Here is a 26171-nt window from a genome sequence, read left to right on the forward strand (position 1 = left end):
CTTCGGGTGTGATTTAGAGTCTTAAAGCATGAGTGCATGTGTGTGTGTGTTTGTGGTGCGTATAAGTGAGTCCTCATTTTGCTTTTACCAGAATAATGAAAGCTATCCAATGTCACCGGAAACTCTTAATCATTTCCAGTAAGTCAGATTATTTGGAAACAACATTCCAGTCACTGCTTCCCAAGTGTTCGTGGGAAATAGTGACTGGTTTTGTTCCTGTGCTCTCAATGAAAATGCGTATTTAATCCAATGAAAAGAGATTATTTTCGATCATCCTAGATGTCACGAGGAATCAATAAATCATCAGAAACTATGAAAGGATTGGACGGAAAAAGGCCTTGAAATCTCTTCATGCCCTGAAGAGGAACGACACAAAGGCTCATTCAAACACACATGCATTCTGCATCTTCAAAAATGCTGTCAGTGTGTCCAGTGTGTTTCAAGATCAGAGCAACTAATAATAATAGTTAACTAATGATTCAGTGAATACCCAGCACTGCAGGTGAGAACCACTGATTATTCTCCTGCCATCCCCAGTCCTCTTATCAGCTCTACTGGTAAAGCTTCCACACATCATTTGAATAAGCAACCCATTCATCTTGAAATGAGATTTATTAGAAGCGGGGCAAGTAAGGAGCCGGTAACGGCCAATTTCTTTAAATGGAGTCTATGTTGTTTAAATGTACATTCCCATGCAGACCTGATGCCTGTAGGTTTATTCTCGTGCAATAAGCCATCTGGCTGATCAGATATCAACAGCATTCAAACAGGAGGCAGCGCTAACCCAGACTGTCTTCTTCTGAAATGTATTTGAGGCCTAACTGCCATCTGTTGGGTGTGTGTCATTAGTGTGTTTAGTATCATATATTCAGGGTTCCTGCATCCTTGATTCAGCTCCAGACAGATGTTGGACCGCAGTGGCTGTATGCGTCTGACAAGATGAAGGCTTCCAAAGCAGAATGTCTGAACACCCTTAGCCTTCAGATAGGATGTCAAGTGATCCATAGGATGAAGTGGATAAAGCTGCATGGCTTATATCAAAGTTTAAACAAGAAAGGCTGACAACAAAATAAAAATAAAAGCATACAATCAAAATCGGAGTAGCTACAAAACGAGATGACACACAAGCATCTAAAAGCCTGGGAGAGCAGAAGAGCCAATCAAAACACAAGAACATTTCAGTTTTTGGAAAAAAGTTGGAAAAAACATTTTCAACAAAGTGTTTTCTAAATTCCACAGAGACAGCACAGCCCATAAAGTCTGTTCTATATTGAAGAGCTAATATAACTCTGTGTAGCGACTAAATGGTCCATAGGTCATGTTATTGAGATCAAACTAAAATCATACCTCATTAAATAAGTAAGAGCCTGTCAACATGAATGAGAGCCTTGTTGGCATTTCACACTAGCTGGAGGATGAACATTTATTTGATGTTCGATTAGCGAGATCAACCAAAAATCTAAAAAAGCATGCTTGACATACTCAAGGTCCTGAGAAATTCATGGATCACAAGACATCTATACAATTTCTTTGATTTTGCTTATAGATGTTCTTCAATGGTAACAGATGTGCCTGAACTACTCTTGTCAGTCGCTTGTCAAGCGAGAGGATGTTTGATGACAGGTCGCAACTGGGATGTCCAGCAAAAGAGCTTAGAAACCTGTAAGTTGGATGAAACCACTATTCAGAGAGCGATCAATGATGTAAGAGTGATGCCACCAACCAATAAGTGCACATTAGCAACAAGAAGAGTTAATCAGACAGACAAATACATCCTGGTGGAAGTATCTTAACGGGGAATGGTAATTATACGATATGAAGTCCCAGAGAGTGTACAGTCAAAAGGTTACGATGGTAATCTCTGGATCAGCCTCAGGGTATTATTAGCCAAGGGAGTAAACAAACAAAACAAAACGGAAGAGATTCGTACTACATAAAGGCAGCCTGACATCGCCAGACCAATTAACACATGCGTATTAGTCTGGAACATGTTCATGTTCGACTTCCAAGGGGTGTTATCAGTGGGCGCAGACCAAAATGTCTCAATATGTAAATTAGTTTACCTAACAACCAATCAGGGAAATCAAACGTGTGACACATCAGCGGCAGCCATCTTGGTTGTTCCCATAGGGCGCTCTGTACAGTCAAACTTGCCACCCCATATTAGTAACTGGAAACTGGTCTGAATGGGGGAAAGGCCAGACCCGTATCCCCACCAAAGAAAAGATTAGGCTGGTTCCCAGGATAACATAAATGACTAATAAAACACAGTCATTGGGGTATTAGCTTTAGACAGGCGGTAATTGTATTACCATATTAGTTCAAAAGGAATAACAGGAGCCTAATGTCAAACAAACACATATTACTTATATGATTATTGAGTACTATTGAAGAACTACATAATTAAATAGACACCTCCTAATGAAACCTCATTTTACAGGCATCAGAGGGTATGGTGTTGAAAAAAGAGCCTGATAAAACTAACACTAATCAAACACTGTGGACCTTCAGGAATCTAGCAGGCCCACTAGAGGACTTCATCCTTTAGTTTGTATAAAAATAGCACCGGGCGCCAGACTGCAACTGGTGAAGGGGGAAAAACCTGTAAGCGTTGCAGCTTTTTTGGATATGATGTTAACACATTACTTGTTTTTCCTGACGTCCACAAACATTATTTTAGCATCTCATCATGAGACACAATCAGTTCACTATCGGCTATCCTCTCTCCGTCCCTTTCGGTAGAAGCTGTTTCCTGGATGTTCTTGGCTTGGAAGATGACAGGTTTATAGCCATGGATTTCGACACAATCTTATAACACAGATGCAGGTGTTAAAAAAACATTTGTCACCTCCGCACTGAAGTTGATTCCCATCAGGGTTGTGAACTGAGGTCGCAGATCATTCTTCTGAGAAACATCTCTTCTGTGTGGTTAGACAGAATTAAAAAGTATGATGTTTTTCACTGCAAATAACTAGCTGGTTGAAGAAGAGCCGGTAGGAAGATAAACTCTATCATCCAAAAAGAGGGGGAGGGCTGATGCATCAACATCTCCAGTAAGAACCATTCACTTCCACTCAGACATGATTAGGAAGTAAACTGTCAAACTGCCGCCGTGATGCATATGGAAGCGCATATGAATGATATTAAGATGTGAAAAATGAACAACGGTTAATTAAATGCCAGCCATTTCGAAAATAAAACTTCATAATGTATACCATTAATTACAGATGTTCATGATTTAATGAGCTGATCATTAAAGTTTTTAGCAATGAGCGATACATCGCCTTCTTAGGCCCATATTATAATTGTATGTACATGTTTTTGTGTCTGAAGTTGAGACCCTGGGGGCATATAGAGGGCGTTCCGAGGCAGGCACTCTATATGCACGGTTATCATAAAGCTGGAACAAAAGTACAACTGTGCTTCAACAAGTTGTTGTTGTTGTCACTCAAAGTTTTGCAGACGCCCTGGAAAGCAATGCAAAACAGCCCACAAACCCCCCAGTGGGAAGAAAGCGTGAGGAGGCGGAGAACAATACAGGTCTCCTCATCCAGAGCTGGCTAGTTGTTGAGGGGGCAGACATGAAGAAACAGCACAACAACAGTGAGTTGAGAATAGTCCAAACTTGTGAAAAAAAACTAAAAACTGAAGGAATTAAGTGTGTTGATAACGACACAGAATGGCATAAAAATGGCCTTTACGATTTTGGGTGAATGGGAAAAAAGGTTTTGGGCAACCTTGCCTGTTTGCATTACCATAATTACTCTGCACTCCATCCGGTTGTTTGAGAAAACTGGTAGCGCATCTCTTTCTACTCTTAATCTTGTAGCTATTCCAATTGCAATTGTATACCCTGATTATTATCAGCCTCAAAAAAGCCACATGTACATCATTCTGGATAAAATGTCAAGACAAATGTTTCAGCCAGGTGGAAATCTATCAGACTTATAGGATAAACGGGACGGGTTGTGTGCAGGGCAGTGTGGAGAACCGAACGAGTCGAGGAAACAGACAACTGTCTGGCGCGACACAAGGAACACGAGATGCCTAGGTGGCGGACTGGGGCTGTCTGAAGGGCAGAGGAGAGTCTGTTTGAAGGGAACGACATTGGGCCCCAGCAGGGACATGGGACTCCCCCAGCGTGTTAACAAAAAGTGTAACTACACCACAGGGAACGATAAACCTTTAAGACGCTGATTTCACAAACATCTTCTAGGTAAAAAAAGAGCTTTCACACACACACACACACACACACACACACACACACACACACACACACACACACACACACACACACACACACACACACACACACACACACAATGATAATGTCAATGAGAAAGCTTTGATCTGGGAGCTTAATAGTCTGGGAAGGGATATAATGGGTGGTGGTGATCATAGCAGAATTTATATTCTGGCCATGTGTCCATGACCATCATCATCTTAATCAAGGTTGAAATCCCTCTCCGTAGCATCATCTCTCTGCTTACCATCTTCACTATTTTCATCATCATCAATTTAGAAGCATTCCTATAGCCTAATCTCCTCTTTCACTGTTGCAGCTTTGGATCCAACCTTTCAAAGAAAAGCTGCCTCTCGTCGAACTGTTCTGCTCTTTTCGTATCTGCTTCAGTTTTCTTATGGTCCTTGACCTTCTGCTATCATACGGTCGCCCGACGCTTAGGCCACTCTTAAGTTAATTGAAAAAGCAACTCACAACAAATGGGAATTTTGTGGAAATTACAGTAACATTATTCCCTAAGGGAAGAATTGTTGACACTTTCTTTTCACGTTAAGTCCATAGCATAGAATAAGCTAAGCAAGGTACCTGTGTTGTGAGGTGGTTACAACTATCTACAAAAGCATTTGCAGTGTACATACATCAGTATTTAATATCAACATTGGTAAAACTCAATCTTTAAGACTTCAAAGAAAGCTTGCTGTGTTACCTACCTCACACACTGTAGAAGGTAGGGTTGTCACGATACCAGAATTTCAGTAGTCGATACCAATACCTGTGAATTTCCACGATTTTCGATACTAAGTCGATACCACGACTTTGTTTTTAAAACATGACCCATGTACTTTTAAATTTACAAATTTTTGAAAACTGCTTCAAAATGTCAAGTATTTAACACCACTGTGCTTCAACATCTTTTTGCACAGAATTTAAATTGCAGTACCCAGGGCCGGCGCTCGGCATAGGCGACCTAGGCGACCGCCTAGGGCGTCAAATGGGTTCCCTGATTAGTCAATTAAAATACACGAAACAAATGGAGAAGGGAGGGGCGCGGGAGCAATCGCCAGGGCGCCCCGAAACTGTCGCCGTAGTACGCAGGACAATGCAACCTGGACAAAACCTCTAATACCAGGTTCCAACAGGCATAACCTAAGGATTTTTTAACTTCTTTGTCAGTTCCAGGTTTTTTGAAAGGAACACCAACATGTCAATGTTTTCTTGGGTCAGTCTTGACCGTCTTGGACTGACAATCAAGCTAGAAGTACTGAAAACTCTCTCAGAAGCACAACTTGATGCAGCAATGCACAGATACTTTCTTGCAAAATCAGAGAGCTGAGTGTGTGACTTTCTTCCTGCTTCTCCTGGTCTGGCTCACACTGGTACTGTAAAGGAAAAAAAAAACTTTTAGTTTAAATAACATAAGGTAAGAGACTGTCAGACAGTATCTCATCATGTCACCTTACGTATAATGACGCAGACCGTATCGTTACATTACGTTAAACATCTACATGAGGGAGCGACTGAGCGAGAGAGTAGAAGCCTGCGCGGCTGCGCCCCAGCTGACTCTCATGCCCAAATGACGGAAAGAAACATAGGCATATTCGGGTTAACGTATAACGTGATACAACAGTGATAGTGAACGGAAACTCACTCACCTTGAATTCTCTAAGCAATTCGGGGTGCCTGTCTTGAGGTGTTTGGCCAGGTTTGACGTGCTTCCTCCTTTCGTTTGAAAACTTCTGAGGCACTGTTTGCATGTCGGCTTGTTTGAGTCTAGAATTGCTCCGGACTCATCCGCCTCGAATGCAAAATATTTCCACACGCGACCCATTTTTTTCGAAGACGGCAGGTTTTCTTCTTCAGCGCCACTGACTGACTGTGCTGTTCACACGCGTATACTGCCCCCTTCAGTTCCGCCAAGAATCGACATGGCTCGCCGAGTGAAAAGTTACATATTCGGTTCTGACGTTACCAGAAAAAAGAAAGTATCAAATTATTTTTTTCGTGTTGGCATTGAATTGGTACCGAAGTATCGGTTCTTGTGACATCCTTCTACTAGAGGGATGTCAGGGTTACAGCTGGGACTGTAATAACAGGAGAAATGAAGAGACAGTTTCTGTTTTGAACCTGGTATTATGTTCTATATGATCATCAACATATGCGACGCTTCCATTTTGTTTGGAATAAGACTTCAGACAAAACAGGAGTCAAATGCTATGTTTATGCCAGGCTCCGCAAAGTTGGTGACAGTCCACTCTGCCCCGTGCCCAGGTGGCCATCTTTTCATGAACTCAAAGTGCCTTTTCGCAAACTTTTCAGGCGAGTATGGTTAAAAGGCGAGGCGAGGCGTGTGTAGATGTGTGGAGCTCTGTCTCGGCAGAAGTTAATGTCGAGGGATGGGTCTGAGCAACACCTAACCCAAGCATCCACAAATATGTCTATGAATGTCAAAAAAAGTAAAGACAAGTACTAAAGATTGTGTAAACCTCTATAGGCATCGATGCACTATAATCTGTTATATGGATTATGATTTATTATTATTATGACTCGTTTCTCATACTTCCAAAAGCCCTTCAGAGTGAAGGGCACTGTGCCCCACCCTGAGTGATACGGAGAGGATAAAGGCCTGAGGGAGCTGAATGGCTGCTGATTGCAGGTTACGTCGTCCCTTCGGATATGTCAGTGTGACAAATAAAAAGGGGCCGTGACATCTGCATGCTGCACTGTACAGCCGACACGGGATCGCTCGTAGTCAGGGTCCTCTTAAGACAAGAGATGGCCTGCTCTATTCAGGCCATGGAGAATAGATTCCAACCCAGCCCATGGAAGGTCCGTCCCCAAGTCTGGTCCATCCCGATGGAGGGACTCTGCGATAGACGGCCAGTCCCATGAGTGATTATTTGCAGGGCTGTGACAATGTCAATCAAAAACGCATGCAGCTAATAGTGGGAATGGGCAGGTAAGGTCAGGAAGGTAAAACATCTGTTGCCTGTCCGATGCTCCCTTTCGACAACACTGATGATGTCCAACTCAGGAAGGGTGGGCCAGGGGAAGGCTAGGGGGGAGTATGAGCGCTGTCTCCCGGCTAACCTGAGTAAAGGCTGGGATCCCTGGGAGACACCATGCTATGTTGCTATGGAAAGGCACGTATCCACAGCTCCACTCAAACACCAGACCATAATTGGATTTCCTACACACTTTTTGGATGGACAAATGCACTCACAGAGTTGCACACATACATGCAAGGACACATGTATGTCCGCACACACTCTCTCTCTCTCACACAAGATTGATGAATACACCAACTAATTATATTAAATTTGACTCTGTGATCGATGTTTGTATCAGGCTTCTTTAGTCAATAATAGCCCTGAATGCACTTACTGAAAATTGACATCAGCCAATTTTCAGTAGCACTTTGCGGTAAGGTGCAAAGATCATTAATTATGTTCAAAATCAAGAAAAAATAAAAGCGTTGATACACAAACAATTTGCTATACACATGACCACGAGTGTCCATCTTTTCCAGGGGGGACTGTCGCAGGAGTTTGAACAGCTGCGGTTCCGAATGGAAAAACAAAAAAAGGGGGCAGAGAAAGAAAACAAGGTTTTCTCCCAATCATGCGTTAAAGCAGCCCTGAACCGTGGCATTCATGGGGAGACAAAGCCCCTTCCCCGGCCGCCTTTTAAGTGGTGCAGGAGTTAGACCCGGCTGGTCTCCCCAAGCCGCAACACCAGATAGAAGCGCGGTGCTCTGATAATACAGAGCACCTGGCCTTTTCACCAGCGCCATTCAGGACTCATTAGAAAGGCTTTGCGGCAGAAATTCCCTGAATCATTGGTCGGGGAGGGCTGAGCTGACCTGCGCCTGGCGCGTTGTGAGAATGTGATGACGGCGGTTCTCGCACACAAAGGCTACAGAGAAATAGCAGGAATCGCACCGGCCACCTGACTTTTTACAGCTGACATCTCTGATGCTCAGAAGCGGGATTAGCATCTAATTTGCCTCTTTCTTCTCGGGCTCATGTCTCTTCCAAGCTCTCTTGGGCACTTCAAAGACCTAAATAAACAGGGGCCGCTGGACCCAAAGGGAATGGGCTTAGGTGAGCTCTGTTTAAAATAGCAGGAATACAAAAAGAAAAAGCTGTTTTGATGTGTGTGTGTGTGTGTGTGTGTGTGTGTGTGTGTGTGTTGGAGATGGTTATTGTGGAGACAGATGGGGGGACGGACTACTGTATGAAGACCTTCCTGTGGCCTTCAGTGTGACTCGATGCATGGACAACGGTAGAAGCCAATGACCCCCTCCAAGAGGACCCAACACCAGGCCAATACCTGGGACAGAGTTGGTCATACAGTGAAAAATAATGAAAAAGTGCTACATGCTCAATGATTCGGATTTTAAATATTTTTTAGAAAGAATGACGCAAAAGTTAAGTGCTCCCTGAAAATCTTCTTTAGTTATACTTCTACAAATATTCAAGGTTAGAAATCCGGAATGTGCGCAAAACAAACAGCATTTTGGTATCCATTTAGAATCAGTCCAGACAGATACATTTGATAAAGTGCAAAGTAAATCTTTTGGCAAACTAGACCTCCCCCAGACACAGAAATGGACTTTAGTCAAAACCAGAACAAAGAAGCACTGGAGCTTCAGTCTAGTGCAAGTGATGAAAGAACATTGTGGGTTCAGACGAGGGGAAATACACAGAATGAAGACGAAGCAAAACTTCCAAAGTCCCGTTCCATTCAGCGAGCGTGTGTGATAAGGCTGCCACGATGAAGATGAACAAAACAAAAATCACACGCAGCGAATACAGGCAACGAGCAGGTGAGCTCAGGCCTGCAAAACCATCAGCTCCATGTCCGGTGATCCCTTTGGACTTCTGTTCACAACAACACTAATGGTGTCTGACTTGGTGAGGTGGGCCAGGAGAAGGCTAGGGGGGGGTATGAGCGCTGATGTCTCCTGGCTAACCTGAGCGGGGGCCTGGGAACCCCTGGGAGACGCTATGTGGATATGGAAAGGCACGTTTCCACAGCTCCACTCACACTGCCTCAGACCAGACCATAATTGGATTTCCTACACACTTTTTGGATGGACAAATACACTCACACAGTTGCACAAATACGTGCAGGGACACAATGCACACGCGTGCGCACACCCTGTCTCTCTCTCTCTCACACACACACACACACACACACACACACATACAGGCATATGTGGTTTACGAGACCAATCTTGCAAATTCATGCGTGGCGGTGGTTTATGAGACCACACCTAACGCAGCATCTGCCGAACTTAAAAGACATATCAAAAATTTTCATTTTATCTGCAGAACACAAATCTGACTTCAAAATCATAATTTCTCTTTTAGAAAAATATGTGACATTTCACAGGCTTACGGGGTCAGACAAATTGTGGTTTGTGAAACCAACAGTGTTTATGAGGCCTGTTTACATATAACACACAAACACAAACCAGGTTATGGTATAAGAGGACTGACCAACATTACAAGGCCTGTTGACATGTAACACACAAAAACAAACCAGGTAATGGTATAAGAGGACTGACCAACATTACAAGGTCTACAAGAATATAATACTATATTTAATCTCTTAAAAACCCTTTTTAAGATCCACTCCAATCCTCCTTTTTAGCTATTTTCACTCTCAATGGCCTTTAAATTGTTGTTATGAAGTTTTAAGCCTAGATAATAAAACCTGTGCCATTTTCCAAGACTCTCCTTCTGCAGAGGGCCAGTTGCTCATTAGTAATGCGACTCTGAGTCGTGGGCGGAGGTGGTGCTGCTGCTCTGCACCCTCCCCCTCACACGCCACATCTCAACCGAGGAAAAAAAAAAAAAGTTAGTAGCAAGTTTAGCATATTTTACAAGTCAAAGCAATCTGTACCCTGCATCCAATGCTCTCTGCTGCTGTCCCCCTCACAGGGGAGCCTTCTAGTCAGTACAAAGATTACATGCAAAACTGCAAGTTTTTAGTATCGCATGAAAGAATTTACTCTTCAGGTTAAGAGAATATACAAATAAATCTGAGTTAGATTGATAATCGGATCACAAATGAATGAATGAATGACAACCATTACTTCCTCAACTTGAGGAGAAACCAGACGCTGACGGTACATGTGCAGCTCATCATGCGCTGATTGTTTGCATTATTTATTCATTTCAAGATTATGACAGAGAATAGCTGCGTTATACGCCAATCTATTGTTTGACCTTTTGTTTACTCTAAGCAGCACTTGTTAGGGAATTCCATCATCATTCCATCATTAAGATGCACTGGGTCCAACTCGGCTTTGCAGTCATGGCAAGGCCACACCAAACATTGGGTGTAGACACAGAGATATTGCTAAGCAGTGAGTCTGCTCCTTTTGGGGAAAACAGGAGTCATTCTGATAGCATTGCTAAAGCAGCCGCACTCAGATATGTGTTTGACTGTTTTCCCTGAGCGGGGTAAAGTTAACTGGAGTCAGAGGTTTGATATTATGTTGGATGGAGGACAAAGGTCCTGAGTAGACTAAATTCTGACATTATCTGTGTGGTGGTTTCCCCAGAGGACAGACACTTCAGAAATGAAAGGAGCATCAGAACATAACGTGTACTGATCATTCATTCACGTCTCCTTGATCAAGTAAATATACCTTTTCAACGCAAGACATCCTGGACTCCCGTCTACTCTCTCCACTGACATATGGGGCTGCATGATTAAAATCTCTAACAGCACGTAAAAAAAGTAATTGTAATTGTGCTTCTTGAATGGATTGTTTATTTCTTCTTATTGTTTATGGACGCTGCGATGCAGTATTCGTATTTTTCCTTTATGATTTGTTAAGGTTATGAACCTGAAACTGAACCTCCTTCTAAATTAACAAATTCAATTAAGAAAAGGAAAAGGAACTGAGTTGTCTGCGCGTCATCTGTTGTTTTCTAGGACTTTCAAGTTTGGCATGTTGAGGAAGAGTAACAAACACAATCTGTTGTATGACACCATAGATATATTCTAAAAAGACAACACGAAAAATGGAGTGCAAATGCAGCAGTTGTTGGTGTTGGAGCCTTACTCAACCATAAAAATGTGGTAGACGTTAGAGGTGGATGTTTTGGGCCGATATCCGATACCAATCACAAGGTCTATTTAAAGCCTTCAATTTTTTGTGTAGCATTACATATTGATGTATCTATTCTTAAGAACATTAACTATCACAATTAAGAGATTTCAATTTCAAAAAATTTATTCCATCGGGGTAATGTGCAACATTGAACATATTAATATATAAAAAAAACATTAAACATTAAAAACACTAAACGTAATAATATATGATAACAATCAAGAACTGAACAAGTTGAACAACGCTGGCTATGTAGATATGGTTACTTAATTTGGAAGGCGGCGGCGCTTAAATGTCAGCCCCTTGTTTCTAACAAAGTCCCTAATATTTTGGATCGTTCTTTTTTTTAGTGCTGGCTCACATTCTTTGCAGAGGGAACACTCTTTCTTGGAGGCCAAATAGCCTTTAATTACATGAGACTTGAAGTGTCTCATCACAGCATTTTCTTCTGCTTTTGTCCATGGTCTTCGTGTATTGGCTTTAGGGACTGAAAACAAACAAGATGACATAATTGTTTGTTAGTATGGCTGACTACATTTGATGATGACCTTTCTCTATAGGCCTAGAAACTGCCGAAGGTTACGCACTGGAAATTATAAACTTGATATGTATTAAAATTCAACTTGATCGTACCCTTAAGTACAGGAAGGAGTCTGTCACCTTCAGGAGTGTCCATGTCTGAAAAATATGTAACAGGAGAGCATAGTAGATGCATTTTAATAAATAGTATCTGTTGTTCAATTTTGTAATGCAATATATTGAACATTATTTACAGTTGGTTATTTTTACTGTAAATATGTTCGACATTATTGAGGACAAGAAACCTGGCCCAGAGAGCAAGTTCAATAACACTAACTTCCAACATCAGTTAGCTCAATGAAAGCAGAAATAGATCAGACTGTTAAATTGTATTGAAAGCTCATATCCTGATCCAAGAAAAGTTTCAGGGTTCTAGTGATTTTTAGTCAAAAATTTGTTTTTAGATTTCTGTTTCACATTTATCTGCAGCCGTCAAAGAGGATATGTTATGGCCATTTCCACTGTTCATCGTTTATTCTTGGTGTCTGCTAAAATAGATTTATATGCATCAATGTTCCAAAACGTCATTACTTTTATTATACTGTACATTTTACATTGAACTCTAGGGATCAGCCTCTGTCTGAAAAAAAAATAACGTCACGTTTTACAATGGGGTAACTGAGTTACAAACGCAATCTTTGTTTGAATCTACTCTGACACAGTGTATTGACAAACCTTTTTGAGCAAGATTGTGGGAGACACAAAATCTGACCACAATTGACCATAAACTACTGAAACTGACCCTTAAAATGCCCTAAAACTGAAAAAAAGGAAATGAATAAGATTAAAGCTTATTTTGATTTGGAAGCCTTTACGAATTGGCTCCAATGCAAACACAACTCTTCCTATCAATAAATAAATAAATAACAGTGAATGAAAACAAGCGTAATAAAAAAAGTAAAATTATTAGATGAAAATTAGATATTATGATAGAAAATGACAATCATGAGGAAAGAAGGTGATATTCATAAGATCTGCTAACTCACTCATCAAATATCATCTCAACATTACTGTACAGATTCAAATATTTGCTGTTTTTCCTCAATGAGATGAAGGCATTACTTGATGTAAACATTGTGAAATTTGATCCTAAAACTGCTTTTGTCAAAAGCTAATATTTAAAGTCATACAAAACTGATGTGACATACTGTATTTTACTGTATGACCTTGTATGCCTAACTCTGTCCTTATAAACCATCACTGGGCCACACACAAACACACACACAAGTCTTTGTACTAAAGAATTGGTTACACTGTTTCACTGTTGTCCTCATATGCCAAACACTGGCCTCAAACACCATGATCATGCAAACACAAAAAACACACAAGCCATACTGAATCCTAGTCACATACGGAAGCAGTATTTTGCATTGTTTCAGGCCATTTTAAAGCACTTCCTTTGTTTGAATCTACTCTGACACAGTGTATTCATTGACAAACCTTTTTGAGCAAGATTGTGGGAGACACAAAATCTGACCACAATTGACCATAAACTACTGAAACTGACTCTTAAAATGCCCTAAAACTGAAAAAAATAAAAATGAATAAGATTAAAGCTTATTGTGATTTGGAAGCCTTTACGAATTGGCTCCAATGCAAACACAACTCTTCCTATCAATAAATAAATAAATAAATAACAGGTAATGAAAACGAGCGTAATAAAAAAAGTAAAATTATTAGATGAAAATGAGATATTATGATAGAAAATGACAATCATGAGGAAAGAAGGTGATATTCATAAGATCTGCTAACTCACTCATCAAATATCATCTCATCATTACTGTACAGATTCAAATATTTGCTGTTTTTCCTCAATGAGAAAAGGCATTTCTTGATGAAAACGTTGTGAAATTTGATCCTAAATCTGCTTTTGTCAAAAGCCAATATTTAAAGTCATACAAAACTGATGTGACATACTGTATTTTACTGTATGACCTTGTATGCCTAACTCTGTCCTTATAAACCATCACTGGGCCACACACAAACACACACACAAGTCTTTGTACTAAAGAATTGGTTACACTGTTTCACTGTTGTCCTCATATGCCAAACACTGGCCTCAAACACCATGATCATGCAAACACAAAAAACACACAAGCCATACTGAATCCTAGTCACATACGGAAGCAGTATTTTGCATTGTTTCAGGCCATTTTAAAGCACTTCCTTTGTTTGAATCTACTCTGACACAGTGTATTCATTGACAAAACTTTTTGAGCAAGATTGTGGGAGTCACAAAATCTGACCACAATTGACCATAAACTACTGAAACTGACCTAAAAATGACCTAAAACTGACCAAAAACTGAAAAAAAGGAAATTAATAAAATTAAAGCTTATTGTGATTTGGGGGCTTTGAGAGACAAGACATCAGACATGGTCAAATCTCAAATCAAACCCTTACAGTACGCAATACATACAGGGTTTAAAGCAAAAGCTTACCTTTGATGGGGCTGATGTATCTCGAGACACACAACGCGCTGTCCTTCTTCTGCCTTACTTGATGTTGTGCTGCACAAATCGGGTCTATTCTGCCTCGCCTCACTGCAAAATATTGTTTCAAGTTAGTCCTTACAAATATATAGCATTATCAGAACTCATTTTAGCTGTGGCCTAAAAAAGTATTGTTAGTCACCGACACAGCTTAAAGATGTACTGAACTGAAATTTGAGTTTAGTTTAGTTTAGTTGATATAACAGATGTATTGTCTGCCTTCTAAATGGTACAATAACTAAAAAGTGCTGAACTTGCTAAAAGGGATTAAATTGTACGGTGAAAGGGGTGTAAGTGTTGATTATGTTGTATTTCAACAATCAGGTACGTCACTGGCGTGGTAACCTACTCCTACTCTGTGGCTCTAGCAGCCATAGCAGGTAATGAGTCAGGCTCTGAGGCTCGCTGAAATGGCTACGGAAAATCAAACAACCAGTTTGACAGGAGGATCATCTTATTGCAGTCCCCCTGGTTGCATTAATGAATTATAAAGGGCCAAGGGAGCTGGGGTAATCATACATTTCCACAGGGTACCTTTGAATCGGAAACCAGCCCTTGGCTGGCAGCGTTAAAACTGACTAACCCTCCGATGTCAATCAGCCCCTGTCATGTCAATCTCCACAAGCTAGCACTCCAACCATAAAGTGTATAAACTATTACTCAGACGATATCACAGATCTATGTTTCCAAGCTGCTAATTAAACCACGGGGGGGGGTCAGTAAACAGAAGTTCCACAAATGTCCCTTTCTACTCACCCTGTTGTTCACTGACTAGCCGATTGCTGATGCACAGGGAGTTAAACTCTAAGAAGTAGTTTCATAGTAAGATTTATCTGTGCAATATCCATCAGGGCAATATCCATCAACATCCACCAGAAAGTAAACCTCCAACATCCACCTAAAGTAAACGTGACACTCGTGAATCCGCCTCGCATATACGCTCATCCGCGAGTGTATCTCCCAAAGTGCATCTAACATGTCTTTCGGGTCTTTTTTTTTTGTGAAACTATGTCTTTAATAACCATGTTATTAGGCAGATAATAAACCATGTTATTTCATAGGTCCATGGTCCCAGGGTGCTATGGGACCTATGCGGTTTCGTGTTAGGATTCATGTGGACGCCTGAAGCTACGGTAGAGTTGCGTTGAAAGTTACAGGGTTTTTTTTGTATTATTTTTGTAGCTCTAAATACAGCCCCTTGGTCAATTGAATTACTAGTTGTACATTAAAAAGTATTTCTACTCAATCTAAAAGGTTAAACAACTACTATCTCCTCCTCGACTTGAATGTTTTTACATAGCACGCAGGTGCGCGCAGGCTTGACTCGCTTTTTTTTGTGGAGAATTGAATATGTAGGTACTACAGCGTTTGCACAGCTCGCTGCGTTTCCGCAATGAGTCGGTCTTTACGGAGATATTCCTGAAACGCATCGAAGGAAAACGGAGGGGGAATGATCGTTTTAGCCTTGTTACTTGGTTGCTATTTATGGGGCGCGCCAGTGTCTCCGCTCGGACGTCCCTTGGAGAGAACATGGCCACTTCCAAAACCTCTCTCTCGCCGCACAGCATCCGAAATACCCTATGCATGGTTATGCAACCTAATCCCGCCATTAGATGGTCACGGTTGACCAGGACCTCTCGGCAGCAGACCGATTCAATGGCAGTGTCCATGCTCCGGCAGCACCCACCCTCAATCAAATTATTGCTCTAACTCAGTCTGTTGTTTTAGAAATCGGTCGCTTTTAGCGATAAAAAACAGAATACAATCCCGATCTAAAACCGGTACAAAGCTCGTTTATATGCCCAAAATACAGCTGAAATCATAGCTATAACCATAACTTCATATCAAACTTCATGAAGCAGCTCATAAACGATAATTCGGGATTATAGAGCACCAATATTTTATGCAAACAACACAACCTACCCCTCGAATAAAAGCGCAGATTACAGAGTAGGCCTAGAGTGTGTAGTTATCAGATAACTCCCTAAGGTCTTTGAGTAACCTGTTAGCTAGCAACCAGCATGAACATTAATTCATGCTGGCAATAAGATAAGATAAGGCAAGATAGAAGAGCAGCAATAAGAAGAAGAATAGAGAACAATAAATAATAAGTACAAAAAACTTACTTTTTCAAGTTCATCCCGCTCGCTTGTCCGGCTGGTCCACACTGCAAGCCTGCGTTGTGTATATTTTCCCGCGTTGTGTATATTTCCCGCGTTGTGTATATTTTCGCGGGAAATTGTGTATGTTTTCGCGGGAGTGTGTGTACTTTGCAATGTCACTTGCAGCCTGAGGTGGCGCTGTCGGACACACACGTCCTGGTCTCACAAACACGTCCTGCCTTGTGAGACCAATTTGTGTGAACCTCAGAAAGGCAGGGGGTGGGCCATAAAAGTAAAACAACTATATTAACTCATAACACTGGAAACTATGTAATCACACATATCTTCAAAATGACTGAAACAATTAATATTCAATAATTATAGCAATATAAAGTTTTAGGTTTACGAGACCATCAAAATTGGTTCCATAACCCGATTGGTCTCGTAATGCTGGTGAGTAAACCTGAAAATTGGTCTTGTAAACCATGTATGCCTACTCACACACACACACACACACACACACACACACACACACACACACACACACTTTCACACCTTTAAACAGGAAAATACACCAACTAACTATATTAAATAAGAATCTGTGATAGATTGACTACTTTGTATTGGGGTTCCTTAGTCAATAATAGCCCTGAATGCAGTTGAAATTTAACATCAGCAAATTAAAAGCACTTAGGGGTTAGGTGCAAAGATCATTAACACTGTTCATCTTCAAGAAGACACAACAAAAATCTGTTCACTCTTTAATACACCACGAGTGTCCATCTTTTCCAGGGGGTTCACGCCTGAGTTGGAACAGATACAAAAAAAGCTTATTAAAAAAGGTCATAAATCCAGTGAAACAGGAAAGATAGGACAGGTGCAGGGGGGGGATTAGTATGTGTCCAGTGTCTTACAGAAGATAAACTCAACAGTGACAAAAAAGAGGTAGCACACACTATTTTTGCCTAGGCAAGCAATCATGTCTGGTTTACCGTTGAGTCAAATAGGTTTTCCCAATATGTTTTAAAAAGCGAATCAGTCACGGCAAGACTACGGCGGACATGCATGACTTCTGTTCCACCGTAGCAAGAACTCTTAGAATACTTGAAAAGAGAACAGAGAAATCAAACAAGATCATATATACAAAGCTCTGATATGCTCATGCATGTTAGGGTTATATAATGATGATACTCCTTAACATTTAGGGAAGGAAAATACACTCGTATTTTATGTATTTGTTGTTATATAATGTCCTGTTGTACATCCAATGTAGGATTAAAACACCTTCAGGGATTTGAATACATTTGATTCAATAATCAATGCATTGAGTCCAAACAGGAAGGAAGGCAGACATGTATAAAGTACAATTCACACGGTTTTGCATAGAAACCATCGGAGTGCTTTGCCCATTCACAACCAATATCTTAAAATAAATGCCTTGGCTGGCTGGCATGTGAAAGATAATCTCGGGGAAAGGGAAAAAAACAGGATTTAACCTGGGATCCTTTCACTGCAATGCCGGAGGAAATCATTCCACAGCGCATGTAAGAAAAAACAGAAACAAAAGTGCCAGCATGCAAGCTTAGTAGAAACAGAGATTGGACAAGAGGGAAAACACTTTTCGGCACACATTTATACTTTACTTTTTCACTTTAATATAGGTCTCTCTTCTCCTTCTGGTTGTCTACCCTGCGGGCTAGAAGATCGACTCTATGTTCAGATATCTACATGGTATGTAGGACTCTGTTGCTCATTTTATTTTTTAAACTGTTGCTTTACATATTTGCTGGTCTGTTTCCTACTTGTCTGTGTTTTACACACATTTTCTCAATCACATACCCAAGAAGAGATCTTTTCAGAAAAAAACATGCTAGAAATATCAGAAAATAGGGAAATGCAAGTCCTTCTCATCAATGTTGGATGTATTCCAGTCCTTGATTTTACAAAAGTGATACTTAAGCAATAAACCACGAGAGGGATTGGGTAACACTGTGGATCAGAAGGAGGCTGCAGGACGAGATGCTAAGCAACGCATAAACATTGACCTTCTTTCTAGCTTGGCACTTTGAGCCAGGCCAAACCAGGCCAGCTACTTTATCGCTGACAATGTGTGAATCTTTGTGGCGCAAAGTTTCTTACAATCTAAGATAGATTACAATTGTTTATATATTATCAACGGTTAAGCTGTTAAGCGGAGTGATACATGTATAACAACAATTCTCTGTGCTGTTATAGTCTGTATATATGCATTCATATTCATTGGATCACATTACAATCACATTAGTTGGTCGCTATTGCTTATGCAAGCTGTTGCCTGATCAAAATTAACTTTTATTTTAGCACAGCCAATATTGCATACAGACCATACAGACATACTTTACACACACACACGGCCATGTACATACACAAACACACACACAAACGCACACGCACACGCACACACACACACACACACAACCTACTGCTGTGGTTTCAAGCAGCGTTCAAGTACATGTGAAAACACATGAAATGGTCCCACTGAGGTATGCTGTGATCAGAAGAATGAATAATAAAAAAAAAATTAAAAAAAAAACTGAATCAAGGAGACGAGCAAACAACCAAGGAGGGGGGGGGGGGGGGGGGGGGAGTTCACAGGCAGTAGGCAAGGTAGGAGAGGTGAGTTTAGAAGAGTTTTAAAGGAGGCAAGGGATGAGGCCTTTCGGATGTCGGGGGCAGAGAGTTCCAGAGGGCGGGGCCTGCCACACTGAAGACACACAGAGAGACGTGGAGGGATAACACTCACGGTCCTGCCGTTGTCTTCACCTCTATAGAAGCACCAGAGGAAAACACATTGGAATGTTTGAGACGAAATGACGGAGACGACAAAAGTGTTCTACTCTCGGTGTCAATCTAATTGTGTGAAAAAAAATCATTGTCTGCAAGCTTACTTAGCACAGTGTTTGAATCACTTACGTAAAATGTCAATCTTTCTTAAATCTGTTCTGGAACGGAGAACATTGTATTGAAGGAATAGGAATACATGTATTACTGATAGTAGTAAAATTAATAAGTGTGAATCTTGTTATTATCCTACTATAAAAAGTTGAAAGTCAGACATGGTAATCGGTCATAATACACCATTTACTGCTATTAATATTTAACCGCTTTCACCAAAGAGACGGGTCACTAGGGAGCAGTTTATGCCCAAAAAGAAAAGTGTGACGCAAGTCTCGCATCCATGCTTTAATTTGGAGATGTGACCCAGAAAGTTCTTTTCTTCATGGACACCCCAGCTGACTAGACTGTCCTGCCCTGATGCTGTTAGCTCTCTCCCTCCCTCCCTTCCCCCTCTCTCTCTCTCTCTCTCTCTCTCTCTCTCTCTCTCTCTCTTCCCGAGACAGACAGGGCTGTCCTTAAACATCAGAGGTCCAGGCTTAAAAAGAAGGCTGACCGCTGCCACTCCCTGCTCCTTGCCACCAGGGTCCTGATATGCCTTAGCACACACTGCCTGACGAGAGGCAGACATCCCTATTGACCTGCTTTTCTTTTTCTTTTTATAGATTTACTTTTGACGTTTTTGAGTGACAGTATTTGTGTGTGTGTTGTCAAACAATGTCATTAAAATGACATTGTATGCTGTACAATGTCATGAAATGAAAAGAGACAGACAGGTTTGTTGTACAATGTTGTCAAAAATGACATTGTACATCATACAATGTCATTTTAATGACATTGTATGTTGTACAATGTCATGAAATGAAAAGAGACAGACAGGTTTGTTGTACAATGTTGTCAAAAATGACATTGTACATCATACAATGTCATTTGACATTGTACATCGCAATGACATTTGACATCATACAATGTCATTAAAATGACATTGTATGATGTACAATGTCATTTTTGACGACATTGACACAGATGCAATAAAATGGCATTGCATGTTGTACCATGTCATTTTAATGCCATGGTACGGCACTCGATACAATTACTTGTTTATATAGTGGTTTATTAAATCCCAGAATATTTTGCCTGTGTTCTTCACCCGTGCGGGGGTCACAAAAGAAAGGAGATGGGACATCAAAGAAAGGAGAAGATGACATCGCTCATTCCCGTCGCACACATTACGCCTTTGAAGGTTGAGGGCTCTGAAAACTCCCGGGCCCGTCCTTATCCGGAGGAATACACAACCCATCCTGCAGACTAGACGGTCTTGTATGCATGAGGTGCTGGCAGCCCCCTGTGACCCAGCTGCTGTGTGGATTCTGCAGAGCAGGGGGGCTCCCACAAACCGCGTGTGGATCCCCCCAGACTATCAGCACAGCCCTCCAACAAAAGCCCATCTGTTGAGGGCCGATACGGCCGGTACCCAAAGGCATTCTTTGGTTTAGGAAGTCAGTGAGAGAGAGAGAGAGAGAGAGAGAGAGAGAGAGAGAGAGAGAGAGCGTATGTACACATTTCTGTATGTTCACTTTTTTTGGCCAGATGATTATTCCTACTAATCATAACTGAAACATATTCTTCTGTAAAATAAATGTTTTTCGCATGTACATACAGATTGTGTGTGTGTGTGTGTGTGTGTGTGTTTTTGTGTGTGTCACATGTTGATACTGAGAAGAACATCAAGACAGGATATGCCATGTGCTGAAAATACGTTTTTATTTGCCCATGGCTCTGAAATTCTGCCAAAAAGACTATGTGCAAACAAAGCAAATAGTAAGTTACACTAATGTTGGCTGTTTCAGTTTGCTGGCACTCTTAACACATACATAAGGATATATATTTGCATATAATCAATACCTGTATTGTAAAACAAATCGAGGGTATAAGCTTGTATCAATTGTATAATAGCATTGAATGTAAACAATTTTGACTATATGTCAAACAAAAAATACTGCTTAAGGATAATATCTTGATTTAAGCATTAATAATGGGTGAGAGGCAAAATACTTGTAAGCAAAATATTCTAGATGCGGTTAATAGAATTGATTAATCCTAAACATCTGAACTCAATTACTAAGCATCAACACTGCCTTTCTCCACATGCAGGATAACACCGTTTCTACAGATACATCTTCTGCCAGATTAGTCGACTGTTGAAAATAAACATTAGCCGAAACGAACAAAAGCTTATGTATGTCATTAAAATAATACTGGTTCATGCACTATAACATAAGGAAACCAAGCATTTAGGAGACTTATTAGCCACAGAGTCTACCACTGCATATTTCAAAATAAAATAACTGTTCTGGACTTTAAAACGCAGAACCAGCAAAGTAACTCAAGCTAAGTATAGGTACATTTGATGTAGGTTTAATTAACTGGGTGACTAAAAGGAAAGGTTACTGCATTCTATGGAAAGCAACTGCAGCAGACAGTTAGGTGAGGAGACATTTTTTTTCCGTCTTTTTATGGTTTATAAGGCACAAGTTAGGGTATTCGATATTAAGCACATAGATTTTGTTGTTTTTTTCCTCAAGGATAAAAACACTTCGGAAGACTACATCAGAGGCAAAATGGTTCGCAATTAGGACCATGTAAAATATACACATGGGTATAGGTAAAACATGCTTTAAGACCAAATAAAAATATAACACTTTTTCTTATCAAACCAAATTGGCTTCAGATATCTTCTTATCCTTTGTTTTGTGGTCAGAAGATCAAATTCTATAAATTCAAAAAAGTGCATCCAGTAACAATAGAAAAGCTGGTGTTTAAAGATAAACTTTTTTCAATATATAATTGTACTCTTTTTTTTCTCAATCAATCGCTAAATTGTTCCAATCTGAAATGTACAAAAGACACATTGGCATATCTTTTCCATTTGCATCCAATCTCGAGCGGGAACAGATGTGGAGAATCCCCCGGAAACAACATCAAATGGTGTCGGAGCCACCGTGCTAAACAACGTATAATTGTTTGTTTGATAGGTGTGATGACTTATCTTCATTCTCCTCCTCCTCCTCCTCCTGCTCATTCATCCTCACTCTTGCTCCCGTCCGTCTGATCCTAAAGCGGGAGAAAAATGACAAAATAAAATGACAGCTGAAGAGACGCCAGGGAGTGTGGATGTAGAAAAAGGTATAATCACACGCTCACATCGGGACCAGAAGAGAAGACGGAAACGTCAAAGACCGAGAGAGATTGACACTCATTGACAATCGAGAGTGCAACAAGGATTCTGTGACAGATGGAGAGAGCGAGAGACAGAGACAAGAGCTAGAGAAAGAGAGATTAAAGATCCATAACATTGTGATGAAGCTTGATGCTTGGCATGGAGGTGTGGTGGAAGGTGAATTTCCACAGATCAATCATGGACGTGCTGGGGAAGACGGAAGTAAAGGAGAGAAACTTTTGGAAGTTTAGCCTCTGCCCTTTCTGCTAATACCTCAGAGATAGCCACTAGGAGACATTCAGTGGGACTTTGAAAAAGACAGCTCGAGAGGCTGACCATCTATCAGACTCTCACTCTCTCTCCGACAAAGCCTTTGAGGAACTGGCCTTTGAAGAAGAGCAGACGTCTCTAGGGGTAGAGTACCGTCTTAAAGATGCCAAGACAGTGCAGACGTAAATGCAAGGTGGTCCAGCCCACAACAAACATGACAATTTCTTAAAAAAATTATGTCTACTAATATGAATCGAAAAATAAGGATGCATCCACCATTTCCAGACTTTCTTTTTTTTTTTCTGCTACATACAATTTCAGTACAATGAAGTGTACTGTACCCAGTACACTTACATCCTTTTGAATTGTATGCTATTTTGTCGCATTATGATTAGGCATAACAACCAATAGACAAAGCTTCATAGTCAAGGTTCATGGGCAACATACACATGCATTAAAGGTGCTGTAAGCAGTGTGAGAGTGTGGTTACCGAAATTGGTCCATGTGATGCGTCACTGGCTATACGTCCCAAAAAAGCTGCTTCAAACCAACCATAGCTTCCACCCGTTGTAATAGTGGTAGGAAAGGAGTTGTCCCATTACTCCTTTGTTACACCCTCACAGCCTCGAGCAATCAAACACTCCCAGCAGTTTCTGCAGGCCTGCGCTTTCAAGACATGCGATTCTTGAACACTACCACGGACTCCCCTTTATCCGGTTATCTTAAACGCATGTGGTTTTTCCTGTGTAACGCTCAGCGTGGAGCCAAGCCAACACATGGAAACACGTCTGTATGCAGGCAGGGCTCGCCATGCAGGTCTCCTGCTGTGTAGGACGGCTTCAGGGCCAGGGCTGGTGAATCAAACGCACTCGGCGGGCAGAACTCCGAATCTACACAGCCAGCCAATCACAGTTGAGCCATATGGGGTCAAGCAACAGGAACGTTGAAAGAGTGCTGCCCTTAGGGCTTGTACATCAGGTGCATCTGATGTAGAAAAAGCACAAGGTAGAGAATGAATATGAATTGAAACCACTTTCCATGCCTTACCTTACCATCATCTAGCCTAATCCAAACTTTGTTAGGGTATAATAACAAATGCTTTAACGCCAAATGACTAAACCATGACTGAAACAGCATCACTACCAATAACATTCCTATGATCCTGTACTTCTGGAATGGAGGCGGTCATTGCGATGTGATCTCACGATGTACGGGCCAAACATTGTAAAACATAAAACAGCATGGATTATCTGGACAGGACAGATGTACTATTCTGATGGGCTCCCTGGAGTCAATAAAGGAGAACATAAATAAAGCATTGTGAATTACAAGGCCTCTGGGTTAAGAAATATGTCTGGGATTTAATTATTTGCATTGCCTGGCTGGTGACAGTGGGCGGGAACAGCTTGCTTGGGAGTAATTCATTATGCATAGGAGCTGGGTCGATATACCTGTATGAGGTCGGTGGTATAGCTAGGCAATTCCAACTTGGCTGATTTACCTGCGAGGCAGAGCGCATAAATGCAGATGCAAACTTTGGAAGCGAATAAGTGAATTAAAATATTCATTCAATTAGAGGTCATTTATTTATGATATTGCAATTAAAATGGGTTAATAACATAATTAAAAGCTGAAGCTATTCTACTCGTACCTAGCAAATGCATAATGCTCAATCAAGAATAAATACATTTGCAATAAGCTACTGAGCTTATTGCAAATCGACAATAATCTTCAACTTTCTTCGAGTTCAAACCAAAAACTAAAAAAGCATTGCACTTCTAATAACTTAATCAACCATTTCTTACGCCAATGCTGAAATTCAAAAGCAATTGAGCTCCGTCTTATTTACCTCATGTGTGCACATCCTCAACATTAACATACCTTTGCACTATACAGAATCATTTTGCACTACTTAGAATTTACTTATTGTAAATATAACTTATTTTATTTTACCAGATTTTACCCTTTTCTCCTTATTGCACCGTGGGTTAGAGACAAATACGCAATTTTGATTCCTCTATTTGTCTTGAACATAGTTTGGAATAGACAATAAAGCTGACTTTGACTTTGAATTTTAAATCGTGTCCTCCAACCCACCTTCTACGACGCGATAAGCATACGTATGGGGCTTATGAGCCAGGTGCTGGGTGTGTATTCCCACGAAAAATCGGAATAAAACAACTTTCTTTTCTCTGGCATTTTGCAATATGCCGCATGCATTTTACCTCCTACCCTGAAACGTAATTAAACCAAGTAGTCATTTCGGAAAAAAGGGCACAGTGCGTCACATCCGGACCCGAGTGATAGTTATCACATGTGAAAGACGCAGTGCTGATTCTGTGTGGAAAGGGGGGGCAGCGATGTGCGACGACCTACATTGTCGTCCTGGTCGCTGTCGTCGTCGCTGACCACGGGCTTGGCCTTCCCGCGGCCCGGCCTCTTCTTCCCGTCCTCGTCCTTGGCCAGCTTGATCTTAACGCGCACCGACTTGGCTTTGGGAGGGACACAGGAGAGGAGGAACGTCATAGGATGGGAGCCAAACGCGAATCCAAATGATCCAAGTAATGGCCTGGCCTCGCTCGCACCCATGCGTTATGTATATGGTCCTATAACGTATAAATCCTTAAGTATAGAGGGTAAAAATAGCACTGATGTGGGGAATGAAGTTGTTTTTCATTCCGACACTGAGTTCCTAAATTCCATCTATTAAACCTCGCCGCCGTTTGATTGACAGCACCAGACTTGAGTCCTGAAGGAATAAGGGCAAGGAGATACAGAGATATTTTCTTTATAGCACAGAATCTTAATGAGGTAATGTCTGTAATATGTCTGTAATAGTGTGTGTGTTTGTGTGTGTGCTTGCAAGTGTATATGTGTGTGTGTGTGTGTGTGTGTGTGTGTGTGTGTGTGTGTGTGTGTGTGTGTGTGCTTGAAGGTGCATGCGTGTGTGTGTGAAGAGAGGCTCGGCGGGGGGACTTAGGGAGATAGTGGTAAGGTACTGAAAGTGGTTTCCATTTATATTCATTCTCTACCTTCTGCTTCTGATTCTTCCTCGTCCTCGTCGTCCTCGTCTTCATCGCTTTCTTCCTCACTCTCCTCCTTCTTGACGATCTTCTGCCTGGCGCTCCTGAACACCGACTGAAGCACGATGGAGTCCTCGTAGATCTGAAGAGGGCAGATGCAGACTCTCATTAAAATAATTTGTGCATATACAACATTACCCGATTGGTGGAGGCTCTGTGACAAGCGGGAAAACACAGTTTTC

General features: G+C 41.1%; 1 protein-coding gene across 3 annotated transcripts in view; it reads right to left on the reverse strand.

The window, feature by feature from the left end:
* Positions 1-21163: 21163 nt before the first annotated feature.
* Positions 21164-26171, reverse strand: part of smarca2 (SWI/SNF related BAF chromatin remodeling complex subunit ATPase 2) — a 59843-nt gene continuing 54835 nt past the window's right edge. For all 3 annotated transcript variants that reach the window (XM_079740413.1, XM_079740414.1, XM_079740412.1), the window contains exons 33-35: positions 25939-26071; positions 25283-25398; positions 21164-22530 (exon numbers count right to left, since the gene is read on the reverse strand). In XM_079740413.1, coding sequence (XP_079596539.1) covers positions 22495-22530; positions 25283-25398; positions 25939-26071 — 285 coding nt within the window. In that variant the 3' untranslated portion in view covers positions 21164-22494. The remainder of the gene's footprint in view (positions 22531-25282; positions 25399-25938; positions 26072-26171) is intronic.

The sequence above is a fragment of the Pollachius pollachius genome (genome assembly GCF_949987615.1).
Source record: "Pollachius pollachius genome assembly, chromosome: 1".
In the NCBI taxonomy this organism is placed as follows: Eukaryota; Metazoa; Chordata; class Actinopteri; order Gadiformes; family Gadidae; genus Pollachius; species Pollachius pollachius.